The sequence below is a fragment of the Cuculus canorus genome, chromosome 2 (genome assembly GCF_017976375.1).
Source record: "Cuculus canorus isolate bCucCan1 chromosome 2, bCucCan1.pri, whole genome shotgun sequence".
Taxonomy (NCBI): domain Eukaryota; kingdom Metazoa; phylum Chordata; class Aves; order Cuculiformes; family Cuculidae; genus Cuculus; species Cuculus canorus.
The window spans coordinates 160,596,025-160,619,224 of record NC_071402.1 but is presented as its reverse complement, the minus strand read 5'-3'; the positions used below and the strand labels follow the sequence as shown (position 1 = coordinate 160,619,224).

The 23,200-nt window shown below is 54.5% G+C and overlaps 1 protein-coding gene across 2 annotated transcripts in view; it reads left to right on the top strand.

Annotated features, from left to right (window-relative positions):
* Window positions 1-2,069: 2,069 nt before the first annotated feature.
* The window catches only part of ELP6 (elongator acetyltransferase complex subunit 6), a 29,919-nt gene continuing 8,788 nt past the window's right edge, over window positions 2,070-23,200 (top strand). Inside the window, exons 1-3 of one of the 2 annotated variants that reach the window (XM_009563554.2) lie at window positions 2,076-2,191; window positions 11,852-11,930; window positions 14,049-14,119. In XM_009563554.2, the coding sequence (XP_009561849.2) occupies window positions 2,078-2,191; window positions 11,852-11,930; window positions 14,049-14,119 (264 nt within the window). In that variant the 5' untranslated portion in view covers window positions 2,076-2,077. Of the gene's footprint in view, window positions 2,192-11,851; window positions 11,931-14,048; window positions 14,120-23,200 lie in introns of both variants that reach the window. The other variant, XM_054057243.1, reaches the window with a different exon arrangement.

Sequence of the window (23,200 nt, the reverse complement as noted above, 5' to 3'; positions counted from 1 at the left end):
AGGCCACGTTGGATGGGCCTTGGGCAGCCTGAGCCAGTGAGAAGTGTCCCTGCCCATCACAGGGGGTGGAACTGGATGATCTTTAGGTTCCCTTCCAACTCAAACTATTCTATGACTCTACATCCCCAGGTGCCACGGTCACACACATTTTGAAGCCCTCCAGGGATGGAGACTCCACCGGTGCCCTGGGCAGCCTCTGCCAGGGCTTTACCCCTCTTTTGGTAAAAGAATTTCTCCTAATATTCAGCCTAAACCTCTCCAGATGCAACTTCTGGCCATTTCCTCTCATATTACCACTCAAATCACAGAATGGCTCGCCCAGAGAAGTTGTGGCTGCCCCATCCCTGGAGATGTTCAAGGCCAGGTTGGATGGGGCTTGGAGCAGCCTGATCCAGTGGGAGGTGTCCCTGCCCATGGCAGGTGGATGGAACTGGATGGGCTTTGAGGTTCCTTCCAACCCAACCCATTCTGTGATTCTATGATGAACACCGGGTTAACAATGCTGTGCAGCAAAAGTCAGACAGATTGACTGACAGAATCCTCATGGAGCTCCACCATGGGAAGCAGGAAGGCACCAGAAGGGGTGGGGGCTGCGCACCTGCACCCCCCAGCAGAGCAGAGCCTGACAGGCACCAAGGTGAGGGCCGCTTGCCCCTGGCAGAGGGGGAACAGTTTGACCCTGCAAGAGGGGAGATTGCAATGACATCTTGGGAAGAAATGTTTTGCTGTGAGGGTGGGGAGGTCCTGGAACAGGTTGTCCAGAGAAGTGGTGGCTGCCCCATCCCTGGAGGGCTCCAGGGAGGCTTTAGAGCAGCTTCCAGTACCTGAAGAGGGTTCCACGAAAGCTCTGGAGGGACTTCTTCTCAGGATGAGCAGGGATAGGACGAGGGCAGTGGTTTGAAGCTGAAAGAGAGGAGATTGAGATGAGATCTTAGGAAGAAATGTTTTCCTCTGAGGGTGGGGAGGCCCTGGAACAGGTTGCCCAGAGAAGTGGTGGCTGCCCCATCCCTGAAGGGGTTCCAGGCCAGGTTGGATGGGGTTTGGAGCCCCTGATCCAGTGGGAGGTGTCCCTGCCCATGGAACTGGATGGGTTTGAGGTCCATTCCAATCCAACCCACTCCATGATTCTATGGCCCAGGTTGCCGGGGCGGGGGGGGGTGGATGGTGTGGAAGCCCTCACAGGTGCCCAGGACAGCGATGGGGGGTGGTGTGGAGGACAGGGACGGGGGACAGTGTGGAAGCCCCCACAGGCGCCCAGGACAGGGACGGGGGACAGTGTGGAAGGCCCCACAGGTGCCCAGGACAGGGACGGGGGACAGTGTGGAAGGCCCCACAGGTGCCCAGGACAGGGACGGGGGACAGTGTGGAAGGCCCCACAGGTGCCCAGGACAGGGATGGGGGGCAGTGTGGAAGCCCCCACAGGTGCCCAGGACAGGGATGGGGGGCAGTGTGGAAGCCCCCACAGGTGCCCAGGACAGGCATGGGGGGTGGTGTGGAAGGCCCCACAGGTGCCCAGGACAGGGATGGGGGGGCAGTGTGGAGGACAGGGATGGGGGGCGGTGTGGAAGCCCCCACAGGTGCCCAGGACAGGGATGGGGGGCAGTGTGGAAGCCCCCACAGGTGCCCAGGACAGGCATGGGGGGTGGTGTGGAAGGCCCCACAGATGCCCAGGACAGGGACGGGGGGCAGTGTGGAGGACAGGGACAGGGAGGACAATGTGGAAGGCCCCACAGGTGCCCAGGACAGGGAAGGGGGGCGGTGTGGAAGCCCCCACAGGTGCCCAGCACAGGGGGCAGTGTGGAGGACAGGGACGGGGGGCGGTATGGAAGGCCCCACAGGTGCCCAGGACAGGGACGGGGGGGCGGTGTGGAGGACAGGGACGGGGGGCGGTATGGAAGGCCCCACAGGTGCCCAGGACAGGGGGCAGTGTGGAGGACAGGGATGGGGGGCAGTGTGGAAGCCCCCACAGGTGCCCAGGACAGGGACGGGGGGGGCGTTGGGGACCACTGAGCGTGAGGAAAGCGGCGGCCTCATTCCCCTCCCCCAGCAGGCGGCGCCATGCGGTCCCTCAGGGCGCATGCGCGGGGCCGCACCCTCCACCCCCGCGGCCTCCACGTTCTTTCCACTGCCTCTCGCCATGTTCGTGGAGCTGAACGAGCTCCTGGACGCCAGTCCGGAGCGACCGGACACGGTAAGAGGGCAGCAACGAGGGAAGGATAAAGGGACGGCAGCGGCGGCGGCGGCGGGGGAAAAAGGTGGAAGGGGACGGCGCGGTGCATGCTGGGAGTTGTAGTCCAGGCAGCGCCGCGCGGTGCATACTGGGTAACGGCAGTCAAGGCTGAGCGCTCACGTCGCGCGGTGCATGCTGGGAGATGTAGTCTTACTCTGAGAAGCGTTTAGGTTGGAAGGGACCTTAAAGATCACCTCATTCCAACCCCCCACCATGGGCAGAGACACCTCCCACTGGATCAGGGGTTCCAAGTCCCATCCAGCCTGGCCTGGAAGACCTCCAGGGTTGGGGCAGCCACCACTTCTCTGGGCAACCTGGGCCAGGGCCTCCCCACCCTCCCAGCAAAACATTTCTTCCTAAGATCTCATCTCAATCTCCCCTCTTTCAGCTCCAAACCCTTCCCCTCGTCCTATCCCTGCACTCCCTGATGAGGAGCCCCTCCCCAGCTCTCCTGGTGCCCCTTTCAGTCCTGGAAGCTGCTCTAAGGTCTCTTTGGAGCTTTTTCTTCTCCAGGCTGAACAACTCCAACTCTCAGCATCTCAGTCTTACACTCAGAATCGTTTATGTTGGAAGGGACCTTAAAGATCACCTTGTTCCAACCCCCGACCCTGGGCAGGGACACCTCCCACTGGATCAGGTTGCTCCAAGTGTCATCCAATGTGGCCTTCAGCATCTCCAGGGATGGGGCAGCCACAACTTCCCTGGGCAACCTGGGCCAGGGCCTCACCACCCTCATGGGGAAGAAATTCCTCCAGATGAGGTCTCCCAGGAGAGGAGCAGAGGGGCAGAATCCCCTCCGTCCCTGCTGGCCACGCTGCTCTGGATGCAGCCCAGGACACGGGTGGTTTCTGGGCTGGGAGCGCACGTTGTGGCTCCTGTCGAGCTTCTCCTCCCCAGCGTCCCAAGTCCTTCTCCTCAGCGCTGCTCTCAATCCCATCATCCCCCATCGTTTACTGAAACTGGGGATTGCCCCGACCCAGGGGTAGGACCTTGCCCTTGGCCTGGTTGAACGTCACTGAGGTTCTCCCAGCCCCACTTCACCAGCCTATCCAGATCCCTCTGGATGACATCCCGTCCTTCTGGTGGGACAACTGCTCCACTCAGTTTGGTGCCATCACAGCCCGGGATGCACTGCTCGATGGTCTCCGCGCGATGCATGCTGGGAGTTGCAGTCGGGGCTGTTATAGGCTCCTATTACCGCGCGGTGCATGCTGGGAGCTATAGTCCAGACAGTAGTGTTTAGTGTCGTGCCGCGCGATGCACGCTGGGAGCTGTAGGCCAATAGCGCGGCGCTCGCCGCGTTAGTATAGCCGCAGCGCGCGCGGTGCATGCTGGGGGTTGTAGTCCGTCTCGCCGCGCGGTGCATGCTGGGAGCGCGCGGGCCCCTGAAACGGAAGGTCGCCATAGCGACCGGCCTGGCCTCTCGCCTTATGCTGAGCGGCCCTCGGGTCCTTTCCCTCGCCCGGCCCTGGTGTCCCCGCAGCCACCGAGCGGGCTGGCAGGGTCCCCGCAGCCCCGAGGCCCCAGTCTGGCGGTGCCCGTGGGGAAAAATAGCAGAAACGGGTAAAACCGCCTGCCTGGCGCTGCATGGTGAAGAATCTCTTCCTAATGTCTCATTGAAATCTTCTCCCTTCCTGGTGCAACTTGAGGCCATTCCCTCTCATCCGATCACTTGTTCCTTGGGAGAAGAACACAGTGCCCACCTCAACACAACCTCCTTTCAGGTAGTTGTGGAGAGCAATAAAGTCTCTCCTCAGCCTCCTCTTCTCCAGGCTAAACAACCTCAGGTCCTTCAGGTGCTCCTCATAACCCTCGTTCAGCTCCGTTCCCTTCTCTGGATGCGCTTCAGTCCCTCAATGTCCTTCTTGGAGTGAAGGGCCCCAAGGACCACGTTGGATCTGTTCCTACTATACTGGCCCTGGTGCTTTAAATCATAGAACAGTTTGGGTTGGAAGGGATCTCAAAGCCCATCCAGTTCCACCCCCTGCCATGGGCAGGGACACCTCCCACTGGATCAGGTTGTTCAAAGCCTCATCCAACGTGGCCTTCAACACCTCCAGGGATGGGGCAGCCACAACTTCTCTGAGCAACCTGGGCCACCCTCATCCTGAAGAACTTCCTCCTGATGTCCAATCTTTCCAATTTAAAGCCACTCCCCCTCATCCCATCACTCCAGGCTCTTGGAAAAGTCCCTCTCCAGCTTTCCTGGAGCCCCTTTCGGCACTGGAAGATGCTCTAAGGTCTCCTCAGAGCCTTCTCTTCTCCAGACTGACCAACACCAACTCTCTCAGCCTGTCCTCATAGCAGAGGTGCTCCAACCCTCGCATCATCTCCATGGCCTCCTCTGGATTTGCTCCAACACATCCATCTCTTTCTTATACTGTGGATTCCAGGACTCCAGGTGGGATCTCACCGGAGCGGAGCAGAGGGGCAGAATCCCCTCCACTTCCTGGTCCCACTGCTTTGGATGCAGCCCAAGATAAGGTTGGTTCATAGCTTCAGTCCATCCATTACAGAGAGCAACACTGCGACCACCGAGCGTTGGCCAACAACCTCTCCCAAGTTTGCTTCAAGCCTCAAGGGCCTGAGCTCCATCCAGTAGCGATCCCACGGCTTTCCCTGTTGTTTCTTCCTGGCTGCTCAGCCCTGCCCTGCTCTGCTCTGGGCAGGCCGAGAATGAATTACCTCAACGGTGTTTTCCAGCCTAGGGAAAAGGCTTCTCTACTCACAGGAGATAAGGGAGACACTCAAACTGCCAAAAAAAAACGATCGCCACAAACCTGTTCTCAGTATCTGAGCTGTTATCTGTGAGGAGAAACATGGAGTAACACATAAGGCATCTTTTATTAAGTTTTCACTTTATTAAGTTTTAAAGCTCTTGTACAGGGTGAGGGTAGTGTGAGTTCACTAAAACTAGATTTCCTCCTCCCTGGGTCGGGGCAATCCCCGATTTCAGTGCCTGATGGGGGATGATGGGGTTGAGAGCAGCCCTGACGGGAAGGATTTGAGGTGCTGGGGAGGAGAAGTTCGACAGGAGCCACAACGTGCGCTCCCAGCCCAGAAACCACCCGTGTCCTGGGCTGCATCCAGAGCAGCGTGGCCAGCAGGGAGGGAGGGGATTCTGACCCTCTGCTCCTCTCCTCTCAGCTGGAGGATTGGGGCCACTTCTGGAATCCTCAACATAAGAAGGAAATGGAGTATGGGAGGTGCTCCAACCCTTGGATTATTGCCTCCTCTGGACGCATTCCAACAGCTCCATCTCCTTCTTCCGCTGCACGGAAGAGAAGGACCTGGGGGTGCTGGTTGACAGCCGACTGACCATGAGCCAGCAGTGTGCCCAGGTGGCCAAGAAGGCCAATGGCATCTTGGCTTGGATCAGAAATGGGGTCACCAGCAGGTCCAGGGAGGTGATTCTCCCTCTGTACTCAGCACTGGTGAGACCGCACCTCGAATACTGTGTTGAGTTCTGGACTCCTCACCACAAGAAGGATGTTGAGGCTCTGGAGCGTCTCCAGAGAAGAGCAACGAAGCTGGTGAGGAGCTGGAGAACAAGTCTGACGAAGAGCGGCTGAGAGAGCTGGGGGTGTTCAGCCTGGAGAAGAGGAGGCTGAGGGGTGACCTTATTACTCTCTACAACTGCCTGAAAGGAGGTTGTGAAGAGGAGGATGTTGGGCTCTTCTGCCAAGTGACAGGGGACAGGACAAGAGGGAATGGCCTGAAGCTCCATCAGGGGAGGTTCAGGTTGGATATCAGAAAAAAATTCTTCACAGTAAGAGTCATTGGGAACTGGAACTGCTGCCCAGGGAGGGGGTGGAGTCACCTTCCCTGGAGGTGTTTAAGGAACGGGTGGATGAAGTACTGAGGGACATGGTTTAGGGAGTGTTAGGAATGGTTGGACTCGATGATCCAATGGGTCTTTTCCAACCTTGTGATTCTGTGATTCTGTGATTCTTATGTTGAGGCTTCCAACATCATGAGTATCCTTGTTTCACTGGTCCCTTTGTGCATCGCGTGGTGACACCGGTGGCTGCTCAGAGCTGCACAGTCTGGAGACAGGCTTGGCTTGGAGACACAGTCCACGGGTTTTGCTGAGCTATCTGACCAAGGCTGGCTGGAAATCAGCGTCCCACTTTGATGAAAAAGCATCAGCCCTTTGCAAATGCCTTCTTCCCATCTCTGCCATCCCAATTTGCGATGACACAACAACTCCGTGCAGCTCCAGGCTTGGGGAAGAGCGGCTGGAAAGCTGCCTGGAGGAGAAGGACCTGGAGGTGGTGGTCAACAGTGGCCGAACATGAGCCAGCGGTGGCCCAGGTGGCCAAGAAGGCCACCAGCATCCTGGCTGGGATCAGCCCTGGGGTGGCCACAGGAGAAGAGAAGGGATTGTCCACCTGGACTCGGTGCTGGTGAGGCCACACCTCGAATCCTGGGGTGAGTTTTGGGTCCCTCACTCCAAGAAAGACTTTGAGGGGCTGGAGAACTTCCGGAGAAGGGAACGGAGGTGGGGAAGGGTGTGGAGAACAAAGGTTGTGAGGAGCAGCTGAGGGGAGACCTCATCACTGTCTTCAGGTACTTGAAAGGGAATTATAGAGAAGTAGGTGTTGGTCTCTTCTCCCAAGTGACAGGCGATAGGACAAGAGGAAATGGCCTCAAGCTGTGCCAGGAGAGGACATCAGGAAAAACTCCTTCACGGAAAGGGTCCTCAGGCCCTGTCGGAGGTTGCCCAGGGAGGTGGTGGAGTCCTCATCCCTGGAGGTGTTTAAAAGACGGGGAGATGAAATGCTTATGGTGCTTAATAGTGGGAAAGATACAGTCGGACTTGATGATCTCAAAGGTCTTTTCCAACCTAGGAATTGTACGATTTCCACATCTCGGCAGTTGGTTCGTGCCGTTTGCCAAGTGCTGACAGATGCCTTCGCTGCAGGGCTGGAGGTGGATGGAGCCGCCGCCTGCGTGGGTGTATCTGACATGTCACCACTTAGCGCTTGTGACACCCGCTGCCGCCCTGCCAAGGGGGTTTTTGGCAGCTTCTAACAAGTAAACGCAGCTCCTGCCTTGTAGCCTGCAGGTGGGAAGAGCCTGAAAGCAGAGCGTGGAGGGAACGGGCTGGAGCAGGCGAGTGGAGATGGTTCTACCAGAAAGCCTCGCCTTTGGAAGTGCTTCACCCCTAGCAGCGTCTTTCTAGGCTTGAGAAAGAGGCAAAGAAGGAGGAAGAGAATCATCTTGCACATCTGTGGTGACATATCAGGCGCTGTGGGGTTTCCGAGTGCCAGCAAACGAGGTTGGGGTGGTGGGACCAGGACTTACCTGCTCCACAGCGGAGGAATTCCCCAAGGGAAGGCGCCCGCCCGCTGGGCTTGCAGGGACCTGGTGTTTTCCAGCCAACTGAACAGTTTGAGATATGGGGATGGGTGCAAGAGGTGTGTGGATTTGCGTGAAAACAGCGTGACCACGAGGATGGGCAGAACTTGGAAACCCTCGCAGGTTCCTGTTGGTTTTGCAAGTCTTCCTCTTTGTGTTATGGGACTGGTAGAATCCCGATCCCTCTGTCTGTGTCCCGTGCTCTGGAGCTGGTAAAGGCTTTGGGGCGGTGGCCACAAGTGGGCGGGATGCTGGTGTTTCCTGGAGCCGTTGCCTTCCTCGCTTTCCTCCCTTCCTTGCTTCTCCTCTCCCTCCCTTCCTCCCTTCCTTGCTTCCTCTCTTCCTGCCTCCCTCGCTTCCCATCTTCCTTCTTTCCTCCCTTCCTTGCTTCCTCTCTTCCTGCCTCCCTCGCTTCCCACCTTCCTTCTTTCCTCCCTTCCTTGCTTCCTCTCTTCCTGCCTCCCTCGCTTCCCACCTTCCTTCTTTCCTCCCTTCCTTGCTTCCCACTTTCCTTGCTTCCTCCCTCCCTTCTTCCCTTGCCTACTTCCTCCCTTCCTGCCTTCCTTGCATCCCCCCTTCCTTTTTTCCTTTCCTCCTTTCTTCCCCTCCTCACTTCCTTGCTTTCTCTTCCTCACTTCTCCTCTTCCTTGCTTCCTCCTTTCCTAGCTTCCTCCTTTCCTCCCTTTCTCCCTTCTTTGCTTCTTCCCTTTCTTCCTTCCTTCCTTCCTTCCTTCCTTCCTTCCTTCCTTCCTTCCTTCCTTCCTTCCTTCCTTCCTTCCTTCCTTCCTCGCATCCTCCCTTCTTCCCTTCCCTTCTTCCTCCCTTCCTCCCTCTCTCACTTTCTCTTCCTCACTTCCTCCCTTCCTCGCTTTCTCTCTTCCTCGCTTCTTTCCTTCCTCTCTTTCTCCCTTCCTCGCTTTTTCTTCCTTGCTTTCTCTCTTCCTCACTTTCTGTCTTCCTCACTTTCTCTCTTCCTTTCTCCCTTCCTCGCTTTCTCCCTTCCTCGCTTCCTCCCTTCCTCTCTTCCTCCCTTCCTCTCTTCCTCCCTTTCTCTCTTCCTCGTTTCCTCTCTTCCTTGCTTCCTCTCTTCCTCGCTTTCTTCCTTCCTCACTTTCTCCCTTCCTTGCTTTCTCCCTTCCATGCTTCCTCCCTTCCTCTCTTCCTCGCTTCCTCTCTTCCTCACTTTCTCCCTTCCTCACTTTTTCTCTTCCTCACTTTCTCCCTTCCTCGCTTCCTCCCTTCCTCGCTTCCTCCCTTCCTCACTTTCTCCCTTCCTCACTTTCTCTCTTCCTCGCTTTCTCCCTTCCTCACTTTCTCCCTTCCTCCCTTCATTCCTTCTTTGCTTTCTCCCTTCCTCCTTTCCTCGCTTTCTCTCTTCCTCACTTTCTCCCTTCCTTGCTTTCTTCCTTCCTCACTTTCTCCCTTCCTTGCTTCCTCCCTTCCTTGCTTTCTCTCTTCCTCACTTTCTCTCTTCCTCACTTTCTCTCTTCATCTCTTCCTCCCTTTCTCTCTTCCTCTCTTCCTCCCTTTCCTCCTTCCTCCCTTTCTCCCTTGCTTTTTTTCTCCCTCCCTTCCTCCCTGGAGCCCCACGTTCAATTCTGGAGTCCTCAGCACGGGAAGGAGACAGAGCTGTAGGAGCGAGTCCAGAGGAGGCCACAAAGGTGATCCGAGAGCTGGAGCACCTCCTGTATGAGGACAGCTTGAGAGAGTTTGGGTTGTTGAGCCTGGAGAAGAGAAGGCTCTGGGAAGACCTTAGAGCAGCTTCCAGTGCTGAAAGGGGCTCCGGGAAAGCTGGAAAGGGGCTCTGGATCACAGTGACGAACGGAACGGTTTGAAGCTGAAAGAGAGGAGATTGAGATGAGATCCTTTCTCCTGTGAGGGTGGTGAGACCCTGGCCCAGGTTACCCAGAGAAGTTGTGACTGCCCCATCCCTGGAGGTCTTCAAGGCCAGGTTGGATGGGGCTTGGAGCAACCTGATCCAGTGGGAGGTGTCCTTACCCATGGCAGGGGCTGGACCTGGATGGGCTTTGAGATCCCTTCCAAACCAAACCATTCCATGATTCTTTGATTATTCTCCACCGAGCTTCAACCATGCGATCCGGGAGATGCTCGTTGGGTGATGACCTTCTGTGAGTGCGATGGCCACTGAGGCACAGCCCTTTCTTTGAGTGGAAGAGAGCATTTCCCTACCGTGGCTTCTGCTTTACATTCCCTGCGGGAATATATATATATATATTTGCGGGAATATTTGCCGTTCCATTAGCATCACTTTCTAACACGGTTTAGACCCTGCGGAGGCAGCTCTGATAGACAGCGTGGAATTGCCTGGAGGCAGAGTGCTTGTTGCCAAAAAGGGCTTTTATTTTTCCACCTATTAGATGGAAAATTAAGCATTGATAAGTTCTTTGTGATTAAAACCAACCCTCCTATGATTTGTGTTGATTAAAGAAACACCTTGACTAAGGTTGGAATGGAAACAAATGCCTTGATGAGACGGGTAACGAGCACACATTGATGAGCGGAATTAATTCCCTGTGTGATCCAAAACAAGGTGTGTGCTTTGTGCAGAGAGCTCGGCGACGCTAAGTAGGTTTTGAGGAGGAGGTTTTTCCGCTCTGAACGTGGCACGGTGGAGGTGAGCCTGGAACAGAAGCCGGGGTGGACAACTCGGGGACAAAAATAGCAGCTGGAGAAGAACTTCACGGGCAGCGGTGGTCGTGGGAGAATGGTCTGGGAACAGGGGAGGTGGCTGTTGTTGCAGCTGTGCCGCTTGGTGACTGTGAATTGGAGGGGGACAAAGGAAGGACTTGGGGTGTTGGGGAGGAGAAGCTCGACAGGAGCCATCAATGTGTGCGCTCCCAGCCCAGAAACCACCCGTGTCCTGGGCTGCATCCAGAGCAGCGTGGCCAGCAGGGACGGAGGGGATTCTGACCCTCTGCTCCTCTCTTGGAAGACCTCATCTGGAGGATTGGGTCCAGTTCTGGAATCCTCACCAGAAGAAGGAGATGGAGCTGTTGGAACGGGTCCAGAGGAGGCTCCAAGGATGATGTGAGGGCTGGAGAACCTCCCATCCGAGGACAGGCTGAGAGAGTTGGGGTTGTTCAGCCTGGAGAAGAGAAGGCTCTGAGGAGACCTCAGAGTGACCTTCCAGTCCCTGAAGGGGCTCCAAGAAATCTGGAGAGGGACTGTTCCCAAAGGTGTGTGGGGATGGGACGAGGAGCAGTGGGGATACACTGGAGAGGGGCAGATTTAGACTGGACATAAGGAAGAATTTCTTCACCATGAGGGTGATGAGGCCCTGGCACAGGTTGCCGAGGGAGGTGGTGGCTGCCCCATCCCTGGAGATGCTCAAGATCAGGTTGGATGTGGTTTGGATCACCCTGAGCCAGTGGGAGGTGTCCCTGCCCATGGCAGAGGGATGGAACTGGATGCTATTGAAGGTCCCTTCCAACCCAAACTATTCAATGATTCTACGATTCTACGATTCTATGATTCTATGATTCAAGGAGAGGTGACCGGTGGGAATTGCTCACAGCCACCCACGGCGATGGTGTCCTCCATGAATATGTGTGCGCTTGGCATGTGTTGGCACTGGAAAGCGCAATGCTCCTTGTTGGTGTCCTTCAGAAAGCAGTGAGCTCAGCATCTTCTGATGCCTCCCCATGGGCCATGTCTGGAGGACGCACTGGCATCACAGAATCACAGAATCACAAGGTTGGAAAAGACCCATTGGATCATCGAGTCCGACCATTCCTAACACTCCCTAAGCCATGGCCCTCAGCACTTCATCCACCTGTTCCTTAAACACCTCCAGGGAAGGCGACTCCACCCCCTCCCTGGGCAGCTGTTCCAGTGCTGATGACTCTTTCCGTGAAGAATTTTTTTCTGATATCCAACCTGAACCTCCCCTGGTGGAGCTTGAGGCCATTCCCTCTTGTCCTGTCCTCTGTCACTTGGGAGAAGAGCCCAGCTCCCTCCTCTCCACAACCTCCTTTCAGGCAGTTGTAGAGAGTAATAAGGTCTCCCCTCAGCCTCCTCTTCTCCAACTAAACACCCCCAGGTCCATCAGCCGCTCCTCCTCAGACTTGTTCTCCAGCCCCTCACCAGCTCCGTTGCTCTCGTAAAGCGATGGGTGGCTGGAGCGCTGCTTGTCCCCTTCTTTCTGTCCGGGCCTGAGCAGACACCTCGTCTACCAAAATGGACCCAAGAGCGGTTCATACCCTGATCTTCCTCTCTTAAGTGTTTTTTCTTCTTTTCCAGGGTAAATTCACGCTGCTGCGAGACACCAGAACAGATGGCAGCTTCTTGGTGCACCATTTCCTCTCCTTCTACCTCAAAGGTGTGTCAGCAGTGGAACTTTTTGAGGCAGGGGTGTGACTTCACCTCCTTCTTGGAGGTTCCTTCAGCTTAAAGTGTTTCTATGTGACCGTGGGTTGGTTTTGCAGAGTGTGAAGCATCGTGGAACCACAGAATGGTTTGGATTGGAAGGGAACTCAAAGCCCATCCAGTTCCAACCCCCTGACATGGGCAGGGACACCTCCCACTGGATCAGGTTGCTCCAAGCCTCATCCAACGTGGCCTTCAACACCTCCAGGGATGGGGCAGCCACCACTTCTCTGGGCAACCTGTGCCAGGGCCTCCCCACCCTCCCAGCAAAACATTTCTTCCTAAGATCTCATCTCAAATCTCCCCTCTTTCAGCTCCAAACCCTTCCCCTCGTCGTATCCCTGCATTCCCTGATGAGGAGCCCCTCTCCAGCTTTCCTGGAGCCCCTTTCAATCCTGGAAGCTGCTCTAAGGTCTCCTCAGAGCCTTTTCTTCTCCAGGCTGAACAACCCCAACTCTCTCCCCCTGTCCTCGTATGGAAGGTGTTCCAACCCTTGGATCATCCTGAGATTAGCACAACTCTTTGGGGGCCAGGATTTATAGATCTCAGTCCTGACATGTTCTTGGGCTTCGCTCTATCTCAATGCCCATCCCATAATGTTCACCTCATTTCATCATTAGTGCAGTGCACGTTGTAAATCACTGAGACGCCTTGACAGAGAGGTGTTGGCTGCGGTTCCTTCGCCTGCCTGGTGTTTTATAATGGGATTAAAACTATCAAGAACAAATAACAAATAGGCGAGCTGATGTTGAGTAAAGAAACGAAGAGCCTGGCGAGTTGCCTAATTGCTTTTCTGCTGACTGTTTCACCTGCGAGTAACCTACTCATGGGTTCCTCCAGCTTTCCGCTGGCAAAGTAGCATCCAAGGGACGGGACCGCCTGCCCCTCTTGGAAATGAGGGTTTGGTGAGGTTGATGCTGGGCTCTTCTCCCAAGGAACAAGCGATAGGACCAGAGGAAGTGGCCTCAAGTTGTACCAGGGGAGGTTGAGATTGGATAGTAGGAAAAATTCCTTTCCTGAAAGAGTGGTGAAGCACTGGAAGAGGCTCTCCAGGGTAGTGGTGGAATCTCCATCCCTGGAGAGGCTCCAAAAGCATGCGGTCCCTTGAGGACACAGTTTAGTAGGCAGGATGGGGTTGGGTTGATGGTTGAACTTGGTCTTCAAGGTCCTTTCCAGCTTCAGGGATTCTGTGATTCTATGACAGCCCTGCCGAGGTGCTGCCTAAGCGTCTGTCCAAGTCCCCCCACGGCTCTGTGAACGTCCTGACCTTGGAGTTGCTGCACCATCGGCCTGGAAAAAGCCATCCCTTGAGGTTAGGAAGAACCTTTGGGATTATTAATGCATCTCTAGGCGGGTGTGCTTGCTTGTCGCCCTCCCATTCCATCCTGGAGCTTGGATGCCAGTTCCTCTCTGTCTGTAGCGCCTCCTCGCTGGTGCTCAAATCATTTGGGAGCTCCCGAGGGGGTCCATGAAGGCTCAGCTGAGACCACTGACCACTTGAAATCCACGTCTTGCTCTCTGGCAAGGAGAAACAAATGCACTGATTTTGTTCTTACCCAAACCACGAGGCCACGTGGTCACATGTTTTCCAAAATCACTTTTAAGTGAGGTGTCTTTATCAAAATCGCTTGTTCTGTGTGTTTTTCCAGACAAGGTCACTTGCCCTACGAGAGCCAAACCGGGGGATTTTTGGCACGTCAGTGGTTTCGGTAGTTCGTGTCATGGTCGGCCGTTGGCCTTCTTGCTGTAATACCGGGAAACAGTGCCAGGAGATCCAAGGACAGGATGGCACAAGACCAAAAAGGGACCTATTACATTTTTTTATGTCATCATTTTCTTTCTTTTTAAACATTTTCTTGTTCTTTCTCTTTTAAACTAACATTCCCCCTGATTTGGAGATCCTACAGAGAGGTGAAGCCCAGCCGCAAGCGAGTGAGGTTCTGCCTAGACCTCTCTCACCTCAAGGCCTTTCCAAATGGATTTGTAGCCTCGCTGCTCTGATTTATGCGCTCGGATCATGTCACCTTGCAACACTGAACTGATAACGTCTCTTTTTTATCTTCTCTCCCAGCTGGCTGCAAGGTTTGCTTCGTGGCTCTGCTCCAGTCCTTCAGTCACTACAACGTCGTAGCGCAAAAGCTGGTGAGTCTCTTGGCGGAGGTTAATAATTACACCTCCGGGTGGTTTCTGTTGAGTGGAAAGGAAGGAGAATGGGGAATGGGAATTGCGTGTGAGCGGATCTTTCCAGATCTCCAGTCAGGACTGGTGCTCCTGCAATAGGAGATGGAGAACGTTGTTTGCTGGAGAAGGGATGCGATAATAGAGGAAAAACCTGGCTACGAAGCTCACTGCAAGGAGAGGGCAAGGAGCTGAACGGCTGATTATTTTCTTGATGCTTAGCAATGTTTTCTAGAGGTCAGTGTTCCCCGGACAAGCCCAGGCTGGTGTGAGCAGTTTCATTAGGGCTTTGGGGAGAAAAAGGCCGTGGTGTCTGTGTTCCGAGGGCCTCTCTGGACGCTCACAGGGTGCACTGGAGGGCCTGAAGTGACTTTATCCTCTGTCCTGTGGTGATCATAGAATAGTTTGGGTTGGAAGGGACCTCAAAGATCATCCAATTCCAATTCCCTGCCATGGGCAGGGACACCTCCCACTGGATCAGGTGCCCAAAGCCCCATCCAACATGGCCTTCAACACCTCCAGGCATGGGGCAGCCACAGCTTCCCTGGGCAACCTGGGCCAGGGCCTCATCACCCTCATGGGGAAGAAATTCCTCCTCATGTCCAGTCTAAATCTGCCCCTCTCCAGTTTATCCCCATCACCCCTCGTCCCATCCCCACACGCCTTTGGGAACAGCCCCTACGCAGCTTTTTTGGAGCCCCTTCAGGTACTGGAAGGTCACTCTAAGGTCTCCTTGAAGCCTTCTCTTCTCCAGGCTGAACAACCCCAACTCTCTCAGCCTGTCCTCGGATGGGAGGTGCTCCAGCCCTCGCATCATCCTTGGAGCCTCCTCTGGACCCGTTCCAACAGCTCCATCTCCTCCTTCTGGTGAGGATTCCAGAACTGGACACAGTATTCCAGCTGAGGTCTCCCAGGAGAGGAGCAGAGGGTCAGAATCCCCTCCGTCCCTGCTGGCCACGCTGCTCTGGATGCAGCCCAGGACACGGGTGGTTTCTGGGCTGGGAGCGCACGCCGTGGCTCCTGTCGAGCTTCCCAACACCCCAAGTCCTTCTCCCCAGCGCTGCTCTCCATCCCATCATCCCCCATCGTGTACTGAACCCGGGGATTGCTCCGACCCAGGGGTAGGACGTTGCCCTTGGCCTGGTTGAACCTCATGAGGTTCTCCAGCCCCACTTCTCCAGCCTGTCCAGGTCCCTCTGGATGACATCCCGTCCTTCCAGAGGAACTTCTTCATGATGACATTGGTGAGGCCCTGGCACAGGTTGCCCGGGGACGCTGTGGCTGCCCCATCCCTGGAGGTGTTGAAGGCCACGTTGGATGGGCCGTGGGCACCTGAGCCGGTGGGAGGTGTCCCTGATCAAAGATACGGAGGAGCGTTCAGAAAACAAAAAAAAGCATAAGATGATTTTTCCATCTGGAAAAGATTTGATCAGCAAAGAGGTCCATTGTGTCTGTTTAAATCAGAGAGGACGTGAGGAAACGGAACGGGGTGGCTGCCTCATTCCGGACGGGAATCTTTCAACATCAAATGGAACTACAAAGCAGCAGCTCAAAGCTTCGAGCATCTCCTCCTCAGCACCATCTGATGTTGCGGAGAGGAGGAAATCCTAGGGGAGAACGAAGTGGGGCAGGACACGGGGCTTATCCAGCGGTGTCCGTAGGAGATGGGGCTGTTACGTATACGATCCTGCTTGAAAATCAGGATTGCGTTTGTTGGTGTCTTACCCAACGTGATGAAATTTCCTGGTGTGCATCTCTGAGCTTTTAATAGGCGCTGCTGTCATCTCCCTGGTGGGAGCGGCTGAGGAAGGAGAGAATAGGAGGATTAGCAGGAGGACACGTGCAGTGCAAATCGAAACGGCCTCGAACAAAAAGGATTACCGGCATGAAGGGAGGTGGTGGGAAGAAGTACATACTTTACCCACGGGGAGTTGAGAGGAGCGATTCCCTTCGCCCGCAGCGATGAGCTGTCCCTGTCCCATTGGTTTCAAGGCTGAGTCAGGCTTCCATTATAACTTCCCAGGTGCCCCGCGGATGATTGTTGTGAGTTCTGAGGAGCTGGAGGTTGCGACATCGGATATTTATATCTGAGTTTCCGTAGGATCTTGTCTTTAATCCTTCTTTGCCTAAATCGTAGAATCATAGAATGGGTTGGGTTGGAAGGAACCTCAAAGCCCATCAGTTCCAACCCCTGCCATGGGCAGGGACACCTCCTGCTGGATCAGGTTGATCCAAGACCCATCCAACGTGGCCTTCAACGCCTCCAGGCATGGGGCAGCCACCACTTCCCTGGGCAACCTGTGCCAGGGCCTCACCGCTCTCATGGTGAAGAATTTCTTCCTAATGTCTAATCTAAGTCTTCCCCCTTCTGATTTAAAGCCATCCCCCCTCATCCTATCACTCCAGGCCCTTGAAAAAAATCCCTCCTCGGCTTTCCTGGAGCCTCTTTCAGTCCTGGAAGCTGCTCTAAGGTGTCCCCACAACCTTCTCTTCTCCAAGTTGAACAACCCCAGCTCCCTCAGGCTGTCCTCAGAGGTGGAGCAGAGGTGCTCCAGCCCTCGCGTCATCTCCGTGGCCTCCTCTGGACCTGTTCCAACAGTTCCATCTCCTTCTTATGTTGGGTTTTCCAGAACTGGACACAGGATTCCAGATGAGGTCTGATGAAGGCATCAAACTCCATAAAGGTGGTTTTAGGCAGGGTGGTTTCACACAAAGCCACTGCCTGGAGGAATCCATGAGCACCCAACAGGGTTGTGTTATCCAGGTTAAATCTCGTGCGTCATCATTCCTAGCAGAAGATCGTGCACCTAGAAAAGTTGAAAGAGCTTCATAACTTAGTGATGCTCTCGTTCTTCTTGGGAATGTGGTGGTTCCAGGCCTGGATGGAGAGGCAGGGGTCGTAGTCTGTGCAGCGATGTTTTGTGGACCTGATCCTTGAAGCATCTGATGTGTGGTGGGACATTGAATGCTGATCCATAACTGAAGTAAAGCTTAATGCTTCTCCAGAGCGTTGCCAGGTCTTCCCAGTCCAGAACCAGTTCCTTACGTGTTTTCTAATTGCACTGAAGTATATTTACCTGCAGGAAAAATCTTGCCTGGATTTTTGTGCCTCTGTGTTGGCTCTGCAATCCCAGCTTCACACTCTTCCTTTTCTGCAAACTATGCTCTTTTCATCATGCTCTGCACTTAATTTTAAGGGACGGATGTGTTGTTTGTCGTGACCTTGCGGAGAACGTGCCGGGCTGTAGGAAGGCGAGCGGCACCAGGGCAGTTTGATGGATTGGTGTTCCCACACTTGTTTGTTTCAAAGGAAAAACTTATTTGAACCCGTTTGATGCCTCTCCTGCCTGTTCCCCTGCTGCGGCGCTGGGGTGACAGGACACGGCTTGGTCACCGCGGAGTTCCCCTGCAGATAGCGATGCTGGAGAAGAGACCTTGGCCAGTTGCCTGAGGACAAATCCTTGCACTTTGTACTTTCAAGGCAATGACCACTACCTCGCACGCTCCAGGCCAGGTTGGATGAGGCTTTGATCAACCTGATCCACTGGAGATATCCCTGTCCGTGGCAGGAGGTTGGAACTGGATGGGCTTTGAGTTTCCTTCCAACCCAAACCATTCCATGATTCTCTGATGTGTGACAGCAACTCTGCTGGTCTCTCAGCAACCCACACGATGTAACCATAGAATCATAGACTAGTTCGAGTTGGAAGGACCTTAAAGGTCCTGGATGGAGAGGCGGGGGTCCTCCCACTGGATCAGGTTGCTCCAAGCCCCACCTAACCTTGAACACCTACAGGGGTGACTGCAGTGGGGCAAGTCCAGGTCTCCATCTAACATTATGTCTCTTGGTTTAGAACTTGGTTTAGAACTTGTTTTCCCAGTTGGAAAATGAGACTGGGCACGCTGGATCCACCCAGCGTGGAATGGATCGCATTCCTGGTGTGACCCATGTCTACGCTGCCTCTTCCTACCACCGCCTTACGCTGTGGCTCTTCTGCTGTCATCCAGGCAGGTCCTGGTGTAACGGCGCCGAGTTGCAACGGGTTTTAAAGAGCTCTTTTCGTGCTAATCTGAAGGACAGAGGGTTTGTGTGTTTGCAGGAAGAAACGGCTGAAGCAAAACGAACACCAGTTTCTGAATCCTTGACGTTAACAGTGAATTCAGGCACTGCTGTAGCGAAGCATTTCAGCGTCGCGTCGCGTCCTGTGGACTTCAAATCTTCACAAGAGGACAAGGTTTATGAGTCTGCTGTGCAACCCAGCCCCGTTTTATGGCACATCAGGTGTTTGCCAACCGTTTTCCGCTCCTGGTTGGTCACTTAAAGGTTCTTTTGTCCTCGGCTACAAGTTTTTTTCCATGATGTGTACTTGCAATTGCCCAAAAGGCTTCTTAGCTCTATGTTACTGCCCTGCGTTCCAGCGTGGGGTCAGGGAGCAAATGTTCCTCTGCTCTGCTGTCGTGAGACCTCCCCTGGAGTCCTGCGTTCAGTTCTGGAGTCCTCAGCACAGGAAGGACATGGATCTGTTGGAGGGAGTCCAGAGGAGGCCACGGAGATGATCTGAGGGTTGGAGAACCTCTGCTATGAAGGCAGGCTGAGAGAGTTGGTGTTCAGTCTGGAGAAGAGAAGGCTCCGAGGAGACCTTAGAGCAGCTTCCGCTGCTGAAAGGAGCTCCAGGAAAGCTGCGGAGGGGCTCTGGATGAGGGAGTGCAGGGATAGGATGAGGGGGAACGGTTTGAAGCTGAAAGAGGAGAGATTGAGATGAGATCTGAGGAAGAAATGTTCTCCTGGGAGGGTGGGGAGGCACCTGTGAGGGTGGGGAGAAGTGGTGGCTGCCCCATCCCTGGAGGTGTTGAAGGCCACATTGGGTGGGGCTTGGAGCAACCTGATCCGGTGGGAGGTGTCTCTGCCCATGGCAAGAGGTTGGAACTGGATGGGCTTTGAGGTCCCTTCCAACCCAAACCATTCTGTGATTCTACAATTCTATGAAATATAGAGTCATAGAATCGTAGAATCATAGAGTCATAGAATCGGAGCATCATAGAATAGTTTGGGTTGGAAGAGACCTTAAAGATCATCCAGTTCCACCTCCCACTGGATCAGGCTGCCCAAGGCCCCATCCAACCTGGCCTTGAACACCTCCAGGGATGGGGCAGCCACATATCACCTGGAAAAAGCGAATCCTGCCGCCCTCTTCCGCATCTGCTGGTCTTGGGGCCAGCGAGACGTGTGGCAGAGAGAGTGAAAGGCCCCACACTCAGTTGCTGGTGGACAACCTCAGCGTCCTGCTCAGCCTGGGTGTCCTGATGGTGGCTGTGATGGACTTTATCCACTATTCCAGAGTCGTGGTGTGCTCTCAGCTGAAGGTACAGCTCCCTCGGCATGTAGTTACGTTTACGAGAGCCTCCGGAGCAAAGCGGAGCAGAGCTTGCCTCTCTTTCCTTTTCCACCCTATGCACAAGGTGGTTTTGGAAGGCTTTGACTTGGAGGACATTCAAATATACTCGGAGCCGGGACAACCGCACCTCGAATCCTGCGTTCAGTTTTGGGCCACTCACTCCAAGGAAGACCTCGAGGGAATTACTGCTCCTGGCTTTCCTGGGAGAAAGGGAAAAGAGAGGAGACAACTGGATTGGATGAGGCAAGAGTGCGCCACAACCCTTCGATGGAGAGCGTGGTTGGAAACAAAAGTGCTGCCTGGTGCCCTGCATGAAGTTCTTCCTTAATTTGTGTGGCAAATGGGACTAATTTCCCACCCAAAAACATGTGTGAAAGACCAGGAAAGAGAAGATCAGGCTCAGGGGTGGTTGAAAAAGTAGATCTGAGGTTGGGGACGCGTTAGATGGCCTTCGCCTTTGCTTGGCAAAGGACCCTTGGCTGCGATGGAAGACGTTGCCTCCAATCCGCTGGGTTCTAATCGCCGTATCCAGTGTTTTCTGGCAGTGGGAATGAATCTATCCCCTCACATTTCAGCTGGGAGGGGAAATACGTCTTTTTTTCTCGTAAGCACTGAATGTTCAGCCGCCGATAAGCCTTGCAGGAGCGTAGGGTTAATCTTCCCGGAAAGGACCTCTTATCTACCCAGACCTTCTCCCTGGAGGTCCTCAGGAATACTACGCTCCCAAATCCCCTTGTAGGGATCGTCTCGTTGATCAGATGTGTAAGATTTGCCTTTATAAACGTATTGTTAATAGGAAAAAAAAAGAAGAAAAGGGATTTTGAAATGTCGGCATTTACATTTTTCGTGTCAGAATAACGGGAAGGTCGAGCGGGTGAGACACGGGGGTAGAAAGCAGGAGGCAGAAGTGGACGCGTCGCTTTGCTCCACCTCCTTCTCGTGTGCCAGCGGTGGCTCCTGGGAGTGTCGTGAGGACTGGGAAATGCTTGGAAAACCCCCAAGGTCTTTTCAAAAGGAGATGTTGGGCCAACGCCAGGCACAGCGGTGCGGGAGGTCCCGGGGAAAGAGCTGCTACGAGGCTTCCCCTCGCTTGGGTGACTCAAACAGGCTGTGCTTAAATATCCTGCAGCTCCCAGCACGATTCCATAGGGAATAAGCCAAAATCTATCTTTTCTGTGATGTTTAAGAAGCTCCTGGCTGCTGGTAGGTGCCTCTTCCAGCGTTCAAGCAGTCTTTGCGTAAAGGAAGAGCTCCTGCTCCTGCCCTCGGACATCCTTCTGTTCCCGACCACTCTTTGGAGGATGCAAAACCTTGCAGCAACCCGAAGGGATGTGATTCTGCCCCTCTGTTCCTCTCTTGGGAGACCTCATATGGAGGATTGGGGCCAGTTATTCATGGAGGTGATTCTCCCTCTGTACTCGGCACTGGTGAGACCGCACCTCGAATACTGTGTTCAGTTCAGTCACCACAAGAAGGACGTTGAGGCTCTGGAGAGTGTCCAGAGAAGAGCAACGAAGCTGGTGAAGGCGCTGGAGAACATCTGACGAGGAGCGGCTGATGGACCTGGGGTTGTTTAGCCTGGAGAAGAGGAGGCTGAGGGGAGACCTTATCACTCTCTACAACTGCCTGAGAGGAGGTTGTGGAGAGGAGGGAGCTGGGCTCTTCTCCCAAGGGACAGGGGACAGGACAAGAGGGAATGACCTGAAGCTCCGTCAGGGGAGGTTCAGGTTGGATATCAGAAAAAAATTCTTCACGGAAAGAGTCATCGGCACTGGAACAGCTGCCCAGGGAGGGGGTGGAGTCGCCTTCCCTGGAGGTGTTTAAGGAACGGGTGGATGAAGTGCTGAGGGACATGGTTTAGGGAGTGTTAGGAATGGTTGGACTCCATGATCCAGTGGGTCCTTTCCAACCTGGTGATTCTGTGATTCTGTGATTCAGTTCTGGAATCCTCACCAGAAGGAGGAGATGGAGCTGTTGGAACGGGTCCAGAGGAGGCTCCAAGGATGATGCGAGGGCTGGAGAACCTCCCATCCGAGGACAGGCTGAGAGAGTTGGGGTTGTTCAGCCTGGAGAAGAGAAGGCTCCATGGAGACCTTAGAGCGACCTTCCAGAACCTGAAGGGGCTCCAAGAAAGCTGTGGAGGGGCTGTTCCCAAAGGCGTGTGGGGATGGGACGAGGGGCGATGGGGATAAACTGGAGAGGGGCAGAGTTAGACTGGACATGAGGTGGAATTTCTTCATGATGAGAGTGGTGAGGCCCTGGCACAGGTTGTCCAGAGAAGCTGTGGCTGCCCCATCCCTGGAGGTGTTGAAGGCCACGTTGGATGGGCCTTGAGCAGCCTGATCCGGTGGGAGGTGTCCCTGCCCATGGCCCGGGGTTGGAACTGGATGATCTTTAAGGTCCCTCCCAACCCAAACTACTCTCTGCTTCTCTGCTTCTCTTTCTGGTTCCCTGCCTCTGGCTCACCACTTCTGCCTGTTGAGCAATGCTGCATTGAGCCAAACCTTCCTGAACTCTTTCTACACCGTTTATCTTGTCATCTTGTCCACCTACCCACCGCCTTGGCTCAACCACCCTGTTGCCAGGGCGCTGAGATGCCGTGACTCGTGGTGTAGCGCAGAGAGCTCCTAAACCCTAAGTGTAACCCTAACCCTCTCTGCAAAGAATTGTCCCACAGAGAGTTGTCCGTGTTGACTTTTCCCTTTCCACACTGGAAACGCACAGCTTGGCCGAGATTTGAAGATAGCGCGCGTGAGATATTGTTGTGTGATTGCATCCGTAATGACTCCCCGATGATCGGAGGGTTGGAGCACCTCCCGTACGAGCACAGGTTGAGAGAGTTGGGAGTGTTCAGCCTGGAGAAGGCTTCAAGTAGAACTTTGAACAGCCTTCCAGGACTGAAAGGGACTCCAGGAAAGCTGGAGAAGGGCTTTTTCTCAGAGTGTGCAGGGATAGGACGAGGGGGGATGTTTTTCAGCTGAAGGAGGGGAGATTGAGATGAGATTTTAGGAAGAAATGTTTTGCTTTGAGGAGGGTGAGGACCTGGCACAGTTTGTCCAGGGAAGTCGTTGGTGCCGCATCCCTGAAGATGTTGAAGGCCACGTTGGATGGGGCTTTGGGCAGCCTGAGCCAGTGGGAGGTGTCCCTGCCCATGTCAGGGGGGTTGGAACTGCTTTCTGAAGGACACCAACAAGGAGCATTGAGCTTTCCAGTGCCAACACATGCCAAGCGCACACATATTCATGCAGGACACCATCGCCGTGAGTGGCTGTGAGCAATTCCCACCGGTCACCTTTCCTTGAATCATAGAATCATAGAATAGTTTGGGTTGGAAGGGACCTTCAAGAGCATCCAGTTCCATCCCCCTGCCATGAGCAGGGACACCTCCCACTGGCTCAGGGTGATCCAAACCACATCCAACCTGATCTTGAGCATCTCCAGGGATGGGGCAGCCACCACCTCCCTGGGAAACCTTTGCCAGGGCCTCACCACCCTCATGGGGAAGAAATTCCTCCTCATGTCCAGTCTAACTCTGCCCCTCTCCAGTTTATCCCCATTGCCCCTCGTCCCATCCCCACACGCCTTTGGGAACAGCCCCTCCACAGCTTTCTTGGAGCCCCTTCAGGTTCTGGAAGGTCACTCTAAGGTC